At 45.4% G+C, this 14,761-nt stretch overlaps 1 protein-coding gene across 1 annotated transcript in view; it reads left to right on the plus strand.

Moving 5' to 3' along the window:
* The first annotated feature begins 329 nt into the window (after window positions 1-329).
* Window positions 330-14,761, plus strand: part of LOC149306315 (serine/threonine-protein kinase SBK1-like) — a 72,957-nt gene continuing 58,525 nt past the window's right edge. The window contains exon 1 of the mRNA XM_089540047.1: window positions 330-1,515. Coding sequence (XP_089396173.1) covers window positions 1,274-1,515 — 242 coding nt within the window. The 5' untranslated portion in view covers window positions 330-1,273. The remainder of the gene's footprint in view (window positions 1,516-14,761) is intronic.

The raw sequence follows: 14,761 nt of genomic DNA on the forward strand, positions 1-14,761 counted from the left end.
GCAGGAGAAAACAAAAGATGCGACAACCTTACTGTACATCTTGCCCTCCTCCTCCTCCTCCTTTGGAAACCAGTCTTACCCTGAGAAAGTGCCTATCTCTAAGTCTAGCCATGGCAGCCTGAAGGTGCACAAGCCTCTCAATGTGGACCAACAGGGCCAGAAAGCTGGCAGTGGAAGAGTTAACCCTCCAGCCTCTCCGCGTGAATCTTGAGCTATTAATACCCACGCTGCTTTATCTGTCAGAGGGAGCTGGCTGCTCTGTCAACGAGACAAGCCCTGCGGATGTGGGTCTCCTCTACGACAGGGTCCAGAAGTTTGTATTCCTGGGGCAAGAGAGACAGGCTGCATGCGCTTGGCCCGGCGTGAGCATCTCCAAGACTCCTTGGCTACGCAGCCTCTGCTGCCAAGGAGGCATCCTTCTCTCTCTCTCTCTCTCTCAATCCCATCTCATGCACATATATTTCTCATCGCTTACTTGCTTGTTGACTGTCATCACCAGTCCGCCACTCATCCTCTTGTCCCAGAAAGCCAAAGTGCTGAGGCTTGCTGTGTGTCCGCACTCAAGGAGGTCAACAGCTGCCTCCGGGTGATGGAAAAGAAAACTTTCCTCAGGATGGACCGTCCCAGGATGGCTTGACTAGTCCAGTGTGAAGCCTGGCTTGACAAATCTGTCTATGCAGGAAGGATGACAGACTTTTCGGATGAAGCTGGGCCACAGTAGCTGTTGCCTGCGGTTGCCAAATCTACTTGATGCCTGGTGCGCTGGGAAGAGGATCACCATGTGCTGAGGTTTGGGAAATGTGGCCTCACAAAGCATCTACTTTGCAAAAGTCTTCCATCAAACCCACAAGATATTTTGGCTGGCTCCAGGCTGATGAGGACTCTCTGAGGATCCGTAACCATCGTGAAAGACTGTGTCAAGGTTTGACAACAACAGGGGTCTTCTCTGAGTAGGTGGGAACTACAGAGATCTCTCCCATTGCTGCAAAGAGGGATGGCGCTGCTTCTGAAGGACACTTCCAGGGAGGTATTCACTTGTCTGCTCAAGACAGAAAGAAAATGACCAAACCCATGCGAGAAGACAAGAAGCTCTACTCTATTGCAACCTGCAAAGGAGACTATTAAAGTACAGAACTAACAAGGCAGGGTTTGTTTCCTTGCTCAGGACACAGCCACCCCCTGCCAAACCTATTTCGTCTCTTCAGCGCTGGAGTCTCCTAGTTTGGTGTGCGGTGTAGGCAGCCCCTTGGCAGGGGATGCTGAGAGCTGTTGCATGTTGGAAAGGGAGGCCGGTGACTGGAGAGAGGATCAAGGTGTGAGATGCTTGATCTGGGCAGCTGGGCCATCAGGAGAGCTGGGGGCGACCCCATCCGGTGCCCAAAAAGATGCTAGCAGCGCTGGCCAGCAGGAGTGGCACAGCCGGGTTCGCCCCCTTCCTGGCATCCTTGAGGAGATGGATTCCTTCTGCTTTTCCTGTTTCCAAAAGGAGGAGCTGCAGCCTTTGCAACTGAACAGGTGGGTCAAAAGACTTCCCAGCCCAGTTCTCCTATTGTCCCTATGAACACATAAAAAGAAATCTTGTAATGCCTTTGAGACTAACTGAAAGAAAGAAATTGGCAGCATGAGCTTTCATAGACTTCAGTCTACTTCCTCAGATGCAGCTTTCTGCAAACTTGTGCCCTAAGGAGCTTTGGACTCCAATTCCCATTAGCTCCGCCAATGGCCAAGCAGTCTGGGCTTTATGGGAGTTGAAATCCAAAACAGATTGGGGAAAACCTGGCCAAGACCATCCAGCATTCATGAAGAGAGATATTAAGACTCAAATATGAATTAAAATGATGCTTCCCCCAGCTGGAAGCTTAATCCATGCCCAGGACGTGAGGACATGGGTTGTGATGACTGGAGTGGTGGAGGAAACTCTTTGTACATGCTCAGGTATACTGTTTATTCTTCTTTCTCGTGTCCCAAGCTTTGCAAATAGGTTCTATGAAGGTTCTGCATTGAATCAAACCTTCCATATGGGCAAGTAATGGAAAACATGGGAATGATTTATAGGAACTCTTTATCCCCAAGCACAATACTGTCTGTTTTTCATTGGGAGTGGTTAGTTCTCTCGGATCTCCAACCAGAAATCTTTTCCATCATCTATGCTTTGAAATGGGTGCCAGTATCTGAAATTGAGATCTCACTGAGCATTTTCCCAAAAAGATATCAGTCTTGTGTTTCTCAATAAAGGGCTGGTTTAAGTCGAAATGCTAGAAGTTGCCTACTATTGAGTTAGAGTCTAGACCATCAACTGGGTATTGTCAACTCTTCTTGGTGGGACCTTTCTAGAGTTTTTGGCAGCCCAGTCCAGAAAAGCTGCGGATTGAAACTGGGACTGTCTGCATGCAAAGCTGGGGCTCCCCATTGAGCTATGGCCCCTCACACAAAGACATTGGTTCACTTTATGGCTTTACTTTCAGGTTTCTCCCCAAGTTTGGGAAGTTGCACCCCAGAGAGTTAGTCCTTCTAAGCCTGCTGGAGAAAATGCAGCCATAGGGTCCCATTTGTCTATCCATGCTCCTTCTGTGGGACAGTTCAACTTAAACTCAGTGCTAACCACAGGATTTTGGGGGCCAAGACAGGAGGAGTCACCTCCCAAAAGAGAAGCAATATGGGGCACAGAATCATCTTGTGCTGTTGCCTTTGATCTAGTTAGATAAACATATGGAGTGGACTTATACCACACTAGATTCAGATCCTGGAAAAGTTAGCTGGAGGTTGTTAATCCAGTTCTTAGTCCCCACTAAAGTAGATGCCAGCCACAGATGCTGGTGAAACGTCAGGAATAAACTCTTCAAGAACATGGCCACATAGCCTGAAAACCCCATAAAAAACTATAGGCTCATTGAATCAGCTGAATTTACTGAAGCACTGATTTACTGAGTTCTTATTCATGTAATGATTTTCCCACCTAGTTGATCTTAACAATGGGATTTAGGCCTTGCACCGCAACTCCCAGAATCCCCCAGCTGGGGGTGGGATCACCTTTCTAAGATCTTACCCATGTAGCCCAGCACTGTGCCCAAAAAATACCAGCAGCTTTCCCGATCTCTGACAGGCATCTTCTACGTAATCCTGGCCATTGAATAGGAGGCACTGGAGACTGAACCACTTTCCCAAACTCTACAAGCACACACCTAACTTTGCATGCTGACATGGTTCAAACAGTTCCCCATCTATCCTACACTTGCTTTTGGGTTTGGTGGAGGGCTTTTGTAAAAACTGGCCCTGCTCCTCCTGTGCTTTAAACAGAAATTGTAGAGGCGTCTCTTCTCCTGACCTGGCTGTAAAGCATGGTGGGTCAGCAGCAGGTTGAAAGGGACATTCCTTGCTTATTTCTCTCTATGTTGGGGTGTCATCAAAGCACAGGAGCAGGTTACAGGAAAACATGGCAACTCCGCCAACACCCAAAGAAGAAAAATGAATGCTGAGACTATATTTGTACTGTCCACACCTCTCTTGCTAAAAACCGGAGTGTGAACCATTCTTGAAATTCACTTTAGAGAGGTGTTGATATTTCTTAAAAATACCACGCACCCTTACTTTAGTCACTGGAAACAGCATGAGACTTAATGGACGGAGAAAATCCAGGAGTGTCGTGGTACGGGGACAGAAGGTTGATCTTATTCCGCCTGCGGATCACTGACCAATTTCTGATGTTCCTCTGAAGGGGATTCTGACAGCTGGGCACCATAGGTCTGAGGCTGGGCATTTTATAAATGTGCTTATGTGATATTATCAACCCGAGATCCTTTATCATAATAATAACCTGTCTATGAAGAGACTGTCATTATCTCCCCTTGATGTATAAATGTAACACAAGTTGTTGGCCTATCATTAATTTATTTTTAAGTACCGTAGGTCATGCTAGACTTCCTATTCCTGGTCTATATCATTTAAAATGCTTGCATTTGGGTTGATAGGCTATGCACTGCCCCTGTTGTCATTGTACAGGAGCAGTTTCTTTGGCTGAATTTTGCACTCTGGATGAAGAGCATCCCCTTTTCCTTCCCAATGTGGCATAGTGACTGGAGCACTAAAACTTGGGAGATCCAGATTCAAGTCCTCACTCTGTCATGAAATTCATCGGGGTGAAAATAAGAGAGTGACTTATGTCATCTACCTTACAAAGTTGTAGAGAGATCTTGTAGCACCTTTGACACTAACTGAAGGAAAGAAGTTGGCAGCAAGAGCTTTCATAGACTTAAGTCTACTTCCTCAGATACATTTGGAGACATCCCCTGCATTGATCCATATCGACAGTACAGGAAATCGACTTAAGTCCATGAAAGCTTATGGTGCTAACTTCTTTCTTTCCATTAGTCTCAAAAGTGCTACAAGATCTCTCTGCATACTGATTCCACAGGCTGACATGGCTATATCTTTGAATCCTTACAAGGTTGGTGTGAAGACAAAATGGGGACGAGAGGACTCATGTACACTGTTTTGAGCTAACTAGAGGAAAGAAAGGATACGAATATTAAAAACCACAACTGTCAAACTATTATTGTTGCTGTGTGCCTTCAAGTCATTTCCGATTTATGGCAACCCTAAGGCAACCCTATCACAGGGATTTCTGCAGCTGAGAGTGTGTGACTCACCCAAGGTCATCCAATGGGTTTCCAGGACCGAGTCCAAATTTCAACCCTGTTCTCCAGAGTCTTAGACCTACATGCAAACCACCACACCACTCTGGCTCTCTATTAAAATACAGCTGGTACTTTTTCAGGGGTTGAAGAACATGGAAACAAAGAAATTAGCACCCTTTTACACGAACAGAAGACACTTTGTGAGGACAGGGGGTAGGTTATGTCACAGATCTTCTAATCTCTTATGGCAAATGGAAAACTGCCCTTCCAGTCCTGCGAGGTAGGACAGTTTGCAAAATGCCCCCTGTTTTCTATTTAGCTGTATTTGTTCATGCCATCGCATGGGCAGGCAGAAGATATCTGCTGCCAGAGACCAAATGGCACCCATATCATATACAGGCCAGCTATCTTTAGACTGACAACTAGATTAGTATCACACCTGAGGATGGCAGGCTGCTGGTGCTGGTAGCGACAACACACTATGTGGCTCACCCAGCCTTCTCTTCCAAGGAAAGGAGATAGCTGTGGGGGCTCTGGAAGAATTGCTGGGGCTAGCAATGGTCTCTGAGGTGGATCTACATTGCAGAAACAATGCAGTTTGACACTGCTTTAATTGCCATGGCATCATCCTACAGAATCCTAGGATCTGTGGTTTTGTGATGCACCACCATTCATTACAAGAGAAGTCTAAAAGCCTTGTAAAACTACAAATCCCGTTTCCAGACGATGCCACTGTAGCACTTAAGGTGGCGTTAAATTGCATTGTTTCTACAATGTAGATGCACCCAGCGTGAGTTGTAGGTAAAACTGGGCTCCAGTCCCTGATAGTGAGCAACCATTCTCCATCAGAGCCCCTGATAACAAAATAATTCTGGAGATGATGCCCAAATGAGTCGCTCGGGGATTAAGTGCCAAATCCATCCCCTTTGATGAGAAACTTTTCAACCGGCTGAAGGTCTTTTTCCTTGTTGAAGGGACTGCTTACGGGCATGTCAAGCATTAATGTCTAATCCTACGGCACAGCAGTTCACAGCCAGGAAAAGAGGCAAAGCTCCACCGATCCATTCCAGCAATTAGTTTTTGTCCCTCCTTGTGTGAGGTCAAAACCACAAGAGTGCTGCATCTGGATGGCCAAATAGCAAAAGACTAGCTGTGTGTGTGTATGTGTTGTGTAGGGCCAGCCCTACTTCAGGTTGAGTCTCTCTTATCCGAAATGCTTGGGACCAATGCTTTGGGATTTCAGAGTTGTTCAGATTATGGAATAGTTGTATATACCTAATGAAAGATCTTGGAGATGGGATCCAAGTCTAAACGTGAAATGTATATTTCGTTTGCACACCTTATACACATAAGCCCCAAGGTACACAATATTTTGAATAATTTTGGGCATGAAATGGGAGGTTCTAGTGAGAGTAAGAAACACTGAACATTGTTAAATTGTGCCCTTCGTTTCCACAAGAAGCAATGATGGATGCCAACTTGGATGGTTTTAAACAGGGATTAGAGAGAATCATGCTGGATAAGGCTATCAGTGGCCACTAAGAAGGGTGACTATATCAAAGGCAGGATGCATCTTCACATCAATTGCTGGGCGCATGAGATGCTGTGGCTGTGCACATACCTCTTTGTGGGTTTCTTTGTAGGCATCTTGTTAGGAAGCATAGGATTAGCAGGCCCACTTCTGAGATTCTGATGGAGTATTGGTCTTCCTGAGGAGTTTATCACATGAAGCTATAGAAGAAGAATTCTAACAGGATAAAAGCATCTCTAGCTGATACATATCATGCTACATCACATCCATCCTGCTGCTGCCTTGCATTCCATTCATTACTGTAGTGCACCTTTTCATTTACGGGGAAAGCCTCTCAATAGGCTCTCAGTCTCACTGCTACTCCATTACTGCCTTTGTGCAATAGGTCCCTTCTTTCATGGCGGTTCCACTTCTCAGGCTCTTATGTGATGTGAAACGGCATGATTGTGCTCCTCTCCCCCTCCGCCTTGCAGTGATCACTGCCACCAACACCTGCCTAAAGCCAGCTGCTGTGTGTGGATTCAGACAGTAGCTGGCTTCAGGAGGTGGTTGACAGCCCTGATCACTTGTCCCCCACTTCTTCCTCCCAAAGCCTGGTGCTGCTTTGTGAATGTGCACACAGCAGCCCCACACTTCACAAGCATGGAGGAGCAGCGATCACAGCTTCCAGCACCTTCCCAAAACCAGCTGCTGTGTGCATATTCACACTTGGAAGTAGTTGGCAGCATAATCACTTATTCCCTGCTTCCTCTTGGAAGGCAGCGTTTGGCAGTATGGAAAACAGATCACCTGACCATGGATTGCCAAAGTGCAACCCACCGTAGGGTGGGTAAAAATATGACAGTAAATGGTGCCAAGTCTGTATGCTTCCATACTGAAACCAGCACGGTTGTGGTGGGACAGCAGGGTGGTGTGATAAAGTCCTTAAAAGAAAACAGCTCCTTGTGATTTTATATAAGTGTGTATGTGTATGTGTATGTGTGTGTATACACATATATACACACAGCAGTTAGAATAAACTACCCCACCAGAGGAGAGACAAGGAACAAAGTTTCAGATACGATCAGTTCCAGGATGAAAGAAATTGTGGGTGAAACCTGGGAACGCATCACATTACAGCACCAGCCCACAACTGAACAGGCAAGACTGAATGCAGGGATTCATAATGGCGGTAGAAGCATCAAAGAAATGGGAAAAGGCCAAACTAAATGAGGTGTTGTTCCTACAGTTAGAAACAGACAGTGTGATATGTGTGTGCATATGCACAATGGCATTAGATGGCCCTGGCAGAAGGTCCTGAAAGCCTCTATCTCTTATCTGTTAGCGTACTCTGTGAAATCATACATTCTAGGGATGGGCCCACACTTGGAATATGTGTGTTGCTTTGACTGTGGGCTTTGCAATTCTGAGGGTCAACCTTCATGCTTGTCCAGCATACCCCTCCTTCCCTCCAGAGGGGAGCCTGGGAAGTGTGCCTAGCCCAGCATGCCAGCCGGCAGTGACGAAACTGTGGCATCATAAACATATGGCCATGCAAGCTGTTGCAGCTCAGGTTGGCTATTCCCGGGCGGCAGAGGAACGTGGCATAGAAGGACACAGGGGTGTGTGGACTCTCCTTCCACTCTGCCTGGCAAGGCTACACCTTTTCACTGCCCATTAACGCTACTGCAGTAGCAGCCGGTGGATCCCATGTCAGTGGGGTAGTAATTCCGCTCTGGGATCTAATCCAAACTTAAAGGAGCTTTCCAAGGTGTTGGGCCTATTTGGGGAACAGTGTTCAGTGGCACAAGGATAACTCCTTTAAATTTCAGGCCACCAGTGCTCTGCATACCCAACTTGTAGCCTTTGGCATAGGGGCTTCCGGTTGGAAGCTGCAGCTACAGAATGCTCGATTAAAAAGGTCTTTGGAGTGACCCAGTGCCACTCTTCTTATGCCCACATAATGTAAAACAAGCTGTTTCTGTATGACTGCCATTTGGGAAACAAAGCAAGAGACTAGCTGTCTTGATTATGGACAGGACAATTTCTGTGTCATCCTGAGTGCATCCGCACTCCAGGAATAATCCAGTTTGACTCCACTTTCACTGCCATGGCAATGGAATAATTGGCACTGTAGTTTGTTGTGGCACCAGAGGATGCTACAGTTGCTTTCCTTGGCTGCCTCAAATAGCACAGCTGGAAAAAACACAGCAACTCCTTTCCCTGCAAGAGAAAAAAGAAAACATTGCCTTTTGCCACTTAAATTATGGACCTTTGATCTGATCCAGTGCAGCTCTTAACAACAACAATAGCCTTTTATTACAGTCCACAGACCATTAGGCAACACATTAAGCACATATTAAAATAGCTTTATAAAACATATGATTTAGAACATATCATTTATAACATACAATTTATACATTTGTTAATTGTTAAAAAGCAATTGATAAAGGTATTAATTGTTGAAAAGCAGCATGATAATAAAAACAAAGATAAATATTTGCACGAGTTCTTAAATACACACACACACACACAATTTACTACTATCTTTGTTATTAAGACATAAATCGAAATGATGCATCGCATGAGATATAAATATTAATTAGCATCTATAAAAACATCCAAGGTGTTAAAAGCCATTGGGCAGAGCTACCGTAAGTGTTACACAAGTACAGATATCACAGCCTTACATGTTTTAACAATGGAAAAGATGAATTTAACTTATGTTCTGAGATCATCCATCCTTTTCCCTTGGCATTCCTGCACTGGATTGAATTGGCCAAGTCAACTAATGATAACCTGGATTGGAAATGGCGATGGCTAAGCCAATGCTGGGATGCTTTCCATGAATGTTTTTGGTGGCAGCAAAACATGCTTTCTTTCACTGATTTTTGAAGATCACATTCAAAGTTCATGGAAGTGTTTTCGACTGGGAGGGATCGCTAGTGCGACCATTCCAGGAAACATTGCCATCAGTCTCAATTGACTTTGCTTGCCCTCAGCGTTGCTGCGATGTTGTCATGTAGTGAAGTCCTTATTGGCTGCACAAGCACTGTAATGTTGTTATGCACACTGCATTGGTTGGATCAGTCCAGGAAATAAAAAGAAGCTCTAACCAGAGCGGAGAAATGATGTTGGAGTTGCGGCAGAGACATTTCATACAGCTGTCATGTTTAATCAGGCTTGCAACAGAGTCACATATGAGCAACGTGGCCTGACAAAATCTGAGATGAGACTGAAGGCTATTATGCTCTAATCCAGTCTTGAAGTCCAGATGTATGAAATAGGAAGCTTGCCGTGCCTTGTCACCAGGAACTAGGTTGAGACTCTGACACAGAGAGTGAAACAGAAGGACAGAGGGACATGCCAGCACTTGAGTCGAACAGTAAGCATCAGTCCAGTGACACTCCTCACTAGCTACAACACAAAGATATGGACCCAGTAATACCTACCGTAATTAAAAGTAGATTGCAGGGAGGATTTGAGATGCTTGGGGCTCCCTCGGGAGGTTGTTGCTGACAACCGACCATTCATGAAGAAGCAACATTCTTGTCTCTTGATTCCTGGCCCATGTTTCCAAAGAACCTTGGACCATAAATTGACACTCTCTTAGAGTGCCTCCTTGGCATTCTTGTTGTATCCTACTGCCTTACTGCCTTGGACTGCCTGACTCTGAGAATTGTAACTGGCTGGTAAGCTTCTGTACACAACTGGGTCTGCTACCGTCTTGTCTCTAACAGACTCGGTGTAGTACTTTGCCCTTGGTTGGTCTTCAAGAGTGTGGATGGAATGCAAGGGTGTGGATGGAATCTCAGGCCCTGGAGATGAATCTCTAGGGCCAGATTAATTTCATCCAAGGAATATATAGACGTAATCTCAGAGGCTGTTTTTATCTTTGAGAATTTTTGAAGAACAGGAGAGGTTTGAGTAGATTTGAACAGCTCAAACCTGTTGGCTTTCTGAGCCTCAGGGCCTTGCCATGAAAATGGGAATAATGTCGACCTGTCTTTTAGCATCGCTGGTGATGCCTGATGGCATAACGATTATAAAGTGCTTATGAAATTGAAAGAACAATATAAATTATTAAGTGCTGTTATTCTCTTCCTTTCTTGGAAAATACCAACTATCGATCAAAAGAAAGCAAAACGAAATGTCTCCGTGTATAATGATATTGGTTTCTCTCTCCTCCTCCTCCTTTTTGGAGGAACAGAGCCATCAGGGATCTTCCTGCCTAGTCTGGTGAAGTGTTTAGGACTGGAGAGAATCACTGCCCTTCCCTGAGCCATAGAACACTAGAGCTCTCCAGCAGAGAATTCTGGGTCTGCTGCCAAACTCCAGATCCCGGGATTTCATTGGCTGGATCCCACGACAGTTAAAGGAGCATCAAATAGTTCAGTATAGGTTTTGTTGTTGCCATGTATCTTCAAGTCATTTCTGATTTATTGCCACGCTAAAGCGATTTCACAGGATAACAGGGGATTTCCTGGGGCTGAGAGAGTGTAACCCATCCAACATCTCTCAGTAGATTTCTGTGGTTGAGCAGGGATCCGAACCCTGGTCTCCAGAAGCCTAGTCCAGTGCTCCATTACACCACACTGGCTCTAGTATAGTTGCACTTATTTATTTATTGACTTTATCTCATGCTTTTCTCCCAGAATGGGATTCAAGGCAATGCATAAGGTTAAGGCTGGCAGGGTTTAAATTGGCAGGATCTAAAGAAGGAACAGGTATTGAGGAAAGGTCCCACTCAGATGTGGACAACTGTGGCTAGTCATGCAAATGATACTGGACTGCAATTCCCATAACACCTTACTATTAACTATGGTGGCCAGGCCTGTTGTCACTGTGTGCCTTCAAAGTCATATCCAACTTATGGCAATCCTTAGATGAACCTATCATGGGGTTTTTTTGCTCAGAGAGGCTGAGAGTATGTGACTTGCCCAACGTCACCCCATGGGTTTGATGGCCAAGCTGGGAATAAAACCCCGGTCTCCAGAGCTGTAGTCCAGCACTCAAACCACAATACCATTCTGGCTCCGGATGAGTATTGTTGGCCAACAATATCTGGACATCCACAGTTGCCCATCCTGGGTCCCACACCAGAAGATCCAGCTGAACAAAGGATAGACTGGGGGAGAATAAGTCAAATCTAGAGCTGATAACATCGACATTGTTCCAGGAACCTCCTCAATTCTGTGGCTTTTGGTTTCAAGAATTTGGAAAAATAAACGTTTTGGACTACAGTTCCCAAATTGCTGGTAAGGAATCCTAGCTTGGCCACGCTCTGTCTCAGCTCCCAAAGTGGGTTCCTTCAGTGGGGATATGATGGTTGACCTCAAGATCCTTAGTAACACTGAATTGTAGAGTAAGGACTTTATCACACGGGGAAAATCAGGGGTTTAAACAGTGAAAACTGTGTGAAAATCGCACAATCACGATTTAACATTTTCACACACATTGCAATTAAAGGGCCATTATCCCGGGAATAAACAGACAATAAACAGCAACAAATCATTCACGGGATTTCCACACAAATGATTTGTTGCTGTTTATTGCCTGTTTTAATCCTGGGATAATGGCATTTTAATCGGCGACATTATGTGAAAATGTTAATGGCGATTGTGCATTTTTCACACGATTTTTGCTGTTTAAACCCCCGATTTCCCCCGTGCGATAAAGTCCTAAGAAAGGTACACAAGAACCAGCATGGCAGAGTGGTTTGAGCATTGAACTATGACTCTGGAGACCAGGGTTTGAATGCTGGCTTGTGCATGCAACCCCATTGAGTCATACCCTCTCAGCCTCAGAGGATAGTAATGGCAAACTCCTCCTGAAGACATTGGCCGAGAAAACCCCACAACAGGGTTGCCATAAGTCGGAAACAACTCGAAGGCGCACAGCAAGAGCAGCAAAGGAGCACAAGGCTCATCTAGGTTCAACCCCCAGCATGGATCCCACAACGGAGAAGTCTATGCACACTTGTTTTAGAGGTGGGCGCGCATCTGCGCCTTGCTAGCAGCAACATTTGGGGTCAGGGCACTCAAACGTCCATCTGCAAGACTGGCCTTGTGTGGTGGAAAACACAGGACTGGGGCTCATGTAAAAAACCAACAGTCTGCAGTTATTGCTGGGTGTTGATTGTCTGCCAACTTTCTGGCCTCGGTCCTCCCACACAGCGCCTTCTCATGCTGTGTTATGACCTGAGATCACGGGGATGGATTTCATATTTCAAATAGAGATGATTGCAACGAGTGGGTGGACAAGAACAGGCGCTTGATTCAAGCCCAGCCTTCCCCAAAACCAGCCAAACCAACAATTGTGAGGTCTTGGAGCAAGTGTCCAAGCTTTACCCTCTCTTTTAATGTGGCTTTTAAGAAACAAAAAATGATTTCAGCTTTGCCGTTCGGTCTCTTGGTGAATAAAAAGAAGCAACACAAAGGGAGCTGAAGACAGGGCAAGGGATGGAGCTGCCTGGCCAGCTTCTGCAGGTAAAGGGTATCATTTTGCCCTTTTTGTCCTTTTCATCCCAGGGATAAATACCAGTAGAGCTCTCTACCTTTTCGCTCTCCTCTTTTCTTCCTGGGCCAGAGTCCAGTTTGTGGTGGGCCAGGAGGCCATTACAGGCTTGTATGATTAATCTCCTGTCTTGTTGTGCTCCGGGTGCTATTAATGAAAGTAAAACGCTTGGACTTTAGATAGGGATGAGAGCCAGTTTGGTGTAGTGGTTTGAATGTTGGACTACGAATCTGGCGTCCAGGGTTCGAATCCGTGGTCGGCTGTGAAACCCAGTGGGTGACCTTGGGTGCGTCACATCACACGCTCTCAGCCTCAGGGGAAGGCAATGGCAAGCCTCCTCTGAACAAAGCTTGCCAAGAAAACCCCATGATAGCTTGGCCTGAGGGTCTCCATAAGTCATAAATGACTTTAAAGCACACAGCCAAAACAAATAATTGCCAAAGCTTGGATTTCTGAACTTGTTATCCTGCTGGACTTGACCAAATGTTTTTCTTTTCCAACGGAGAGTGTACTCAGACCTCCTGGAACTGTTTTGGGGGTAGTTAGATTCTCTCTTTAAGCTTTTAAAAAAGAGATTTGTTTTAGAACCTGGGGTTTCCAAACATTTCACATTCCTTGTTCTGTTCCTCACTTTTGACTCCCTTTCTGTCAGCATTAATGACCGGCATTTGATGCTAGAAGCCTCATGGATGCAGAAGGAAAGAAATGCAACGGATCTCAGATCTCTCGCCAAGGGACCTTGCTGACCTCTAATGTGGCAATTGCATGAGAATTAAAACCGCATCCGCTAATGCTGCCAAATAGAAATGTAGGGGATGGGATACATGATGGAACCCTACACTGCCCAGTTGTGCTTGGCTTCTCGGTTTTCCTCCTTCTATCCCTGCTTGCGACTCCCAGTTTATAAGCAGCTGTCATATCATTGCCTTCTAACAAGCTCCATATTTAATTCCCGGGCTAAAGAGATTTGCTCACATGAATTCATGCTCACATGAACCCCAGAACTTACTTTTAGTGAGAGATGCTAAGTCATAGAAGTATAGGCAAGAACTTATCTGAGCACACACAGAGTACGTTTCTAAAAGTGATGGTACTCAGCTACAAAGACCTCCCCATTCATTCCTTTTTATGAATTTATATCTCACCTCTCTCCCCTAACTGGGACTCAAGGTGGCTTACTAATGTTGCTGTGTGCCTTCAAATCATTTCCGACTTATGCCGAACCTAAGGCGATTATAAATTATATGTTTGCCCTTTGGCCAGCTGGTGCGGGTCCATTTTGCCTCGATTCATTCATCAATGTGAACCACAAGTGGGTTGTTCTAATTTATTGTGCAGCAAGAAAATGCGATTGGGGCAAATGTAGTGTGAACCACGCTCCGCTGCTGAACCGATCCATCGATTCCGATCGCAAAGTGATTTATGTGCAAGTGGGAATGCGGCCGTTGTTTGTTGTGGTACCAGAGATCTCAGACAGGGAATGCTAAATGTTTTGCAAAACAATAATTTCCAGAATTACATAGCTATGGTGGTTGAAACGGTGTCAAACCGGGTTATTTCTGCAGTGTGGATGCAGCCAGTGCTGACCTAATGCTTGGAATTGGCCTTTGTACAAGCAATCAGGAAACATCTGTTGCATCTTTGCTGCCCGAGGTTCTCTCTTCTTTCTGAAAAGAGTGGCCAGCTCTTCAGATAATCCTCTAATTGGGGATTATGGCAGTTCAAATGGTCCGGCTTAATGTCTCTTGAGACCGAGATCTGGAGACTTAATCACCAGCGCCAGGGACACAGTGACCTGCCTTGTTCAGGGCGAGGAAGTTTAAGTGATGGCCTTTCCTCCTTAGATATGACCAGGGTGACCAGATGCCATAAATGGAAAGGAGGGCAAGGCACCTTGAAATGCAGGATGTTCAAGGAAAATGTAGGCCATTGCCAAACAAAAGCTGGAAACACTCCTATAAGTATAAATTCATGCTTCTTAGTCAGGCTCAAAATGGAGGACGTTCTGAAATTCCTCCTGGACAGATGGTTGAAATGTAGGGCAGGTCCTAGGAAAGGAGGATGTAGGTCACCTTGGATATGACCTCTTACTACGCCAAGC

This window comes from Sceloporus occidentalis, unplaced genomic scaffold (genome assembly GCF_023333645.1).
Source record: "Sceloporus occidentalis isolate IW3139 unplaced genomic scaffold, rSceOcc1.0.p SCAF_10, whole genome shotgun sequence".
In the NCBI taxonomy this organism is placed as follows: Eukaryota; Metazoa; Chordata; class Lepidosauria; order Squamata; family Phrynosomatidae; genus Sceloporus; species Sceloporus occidentalis.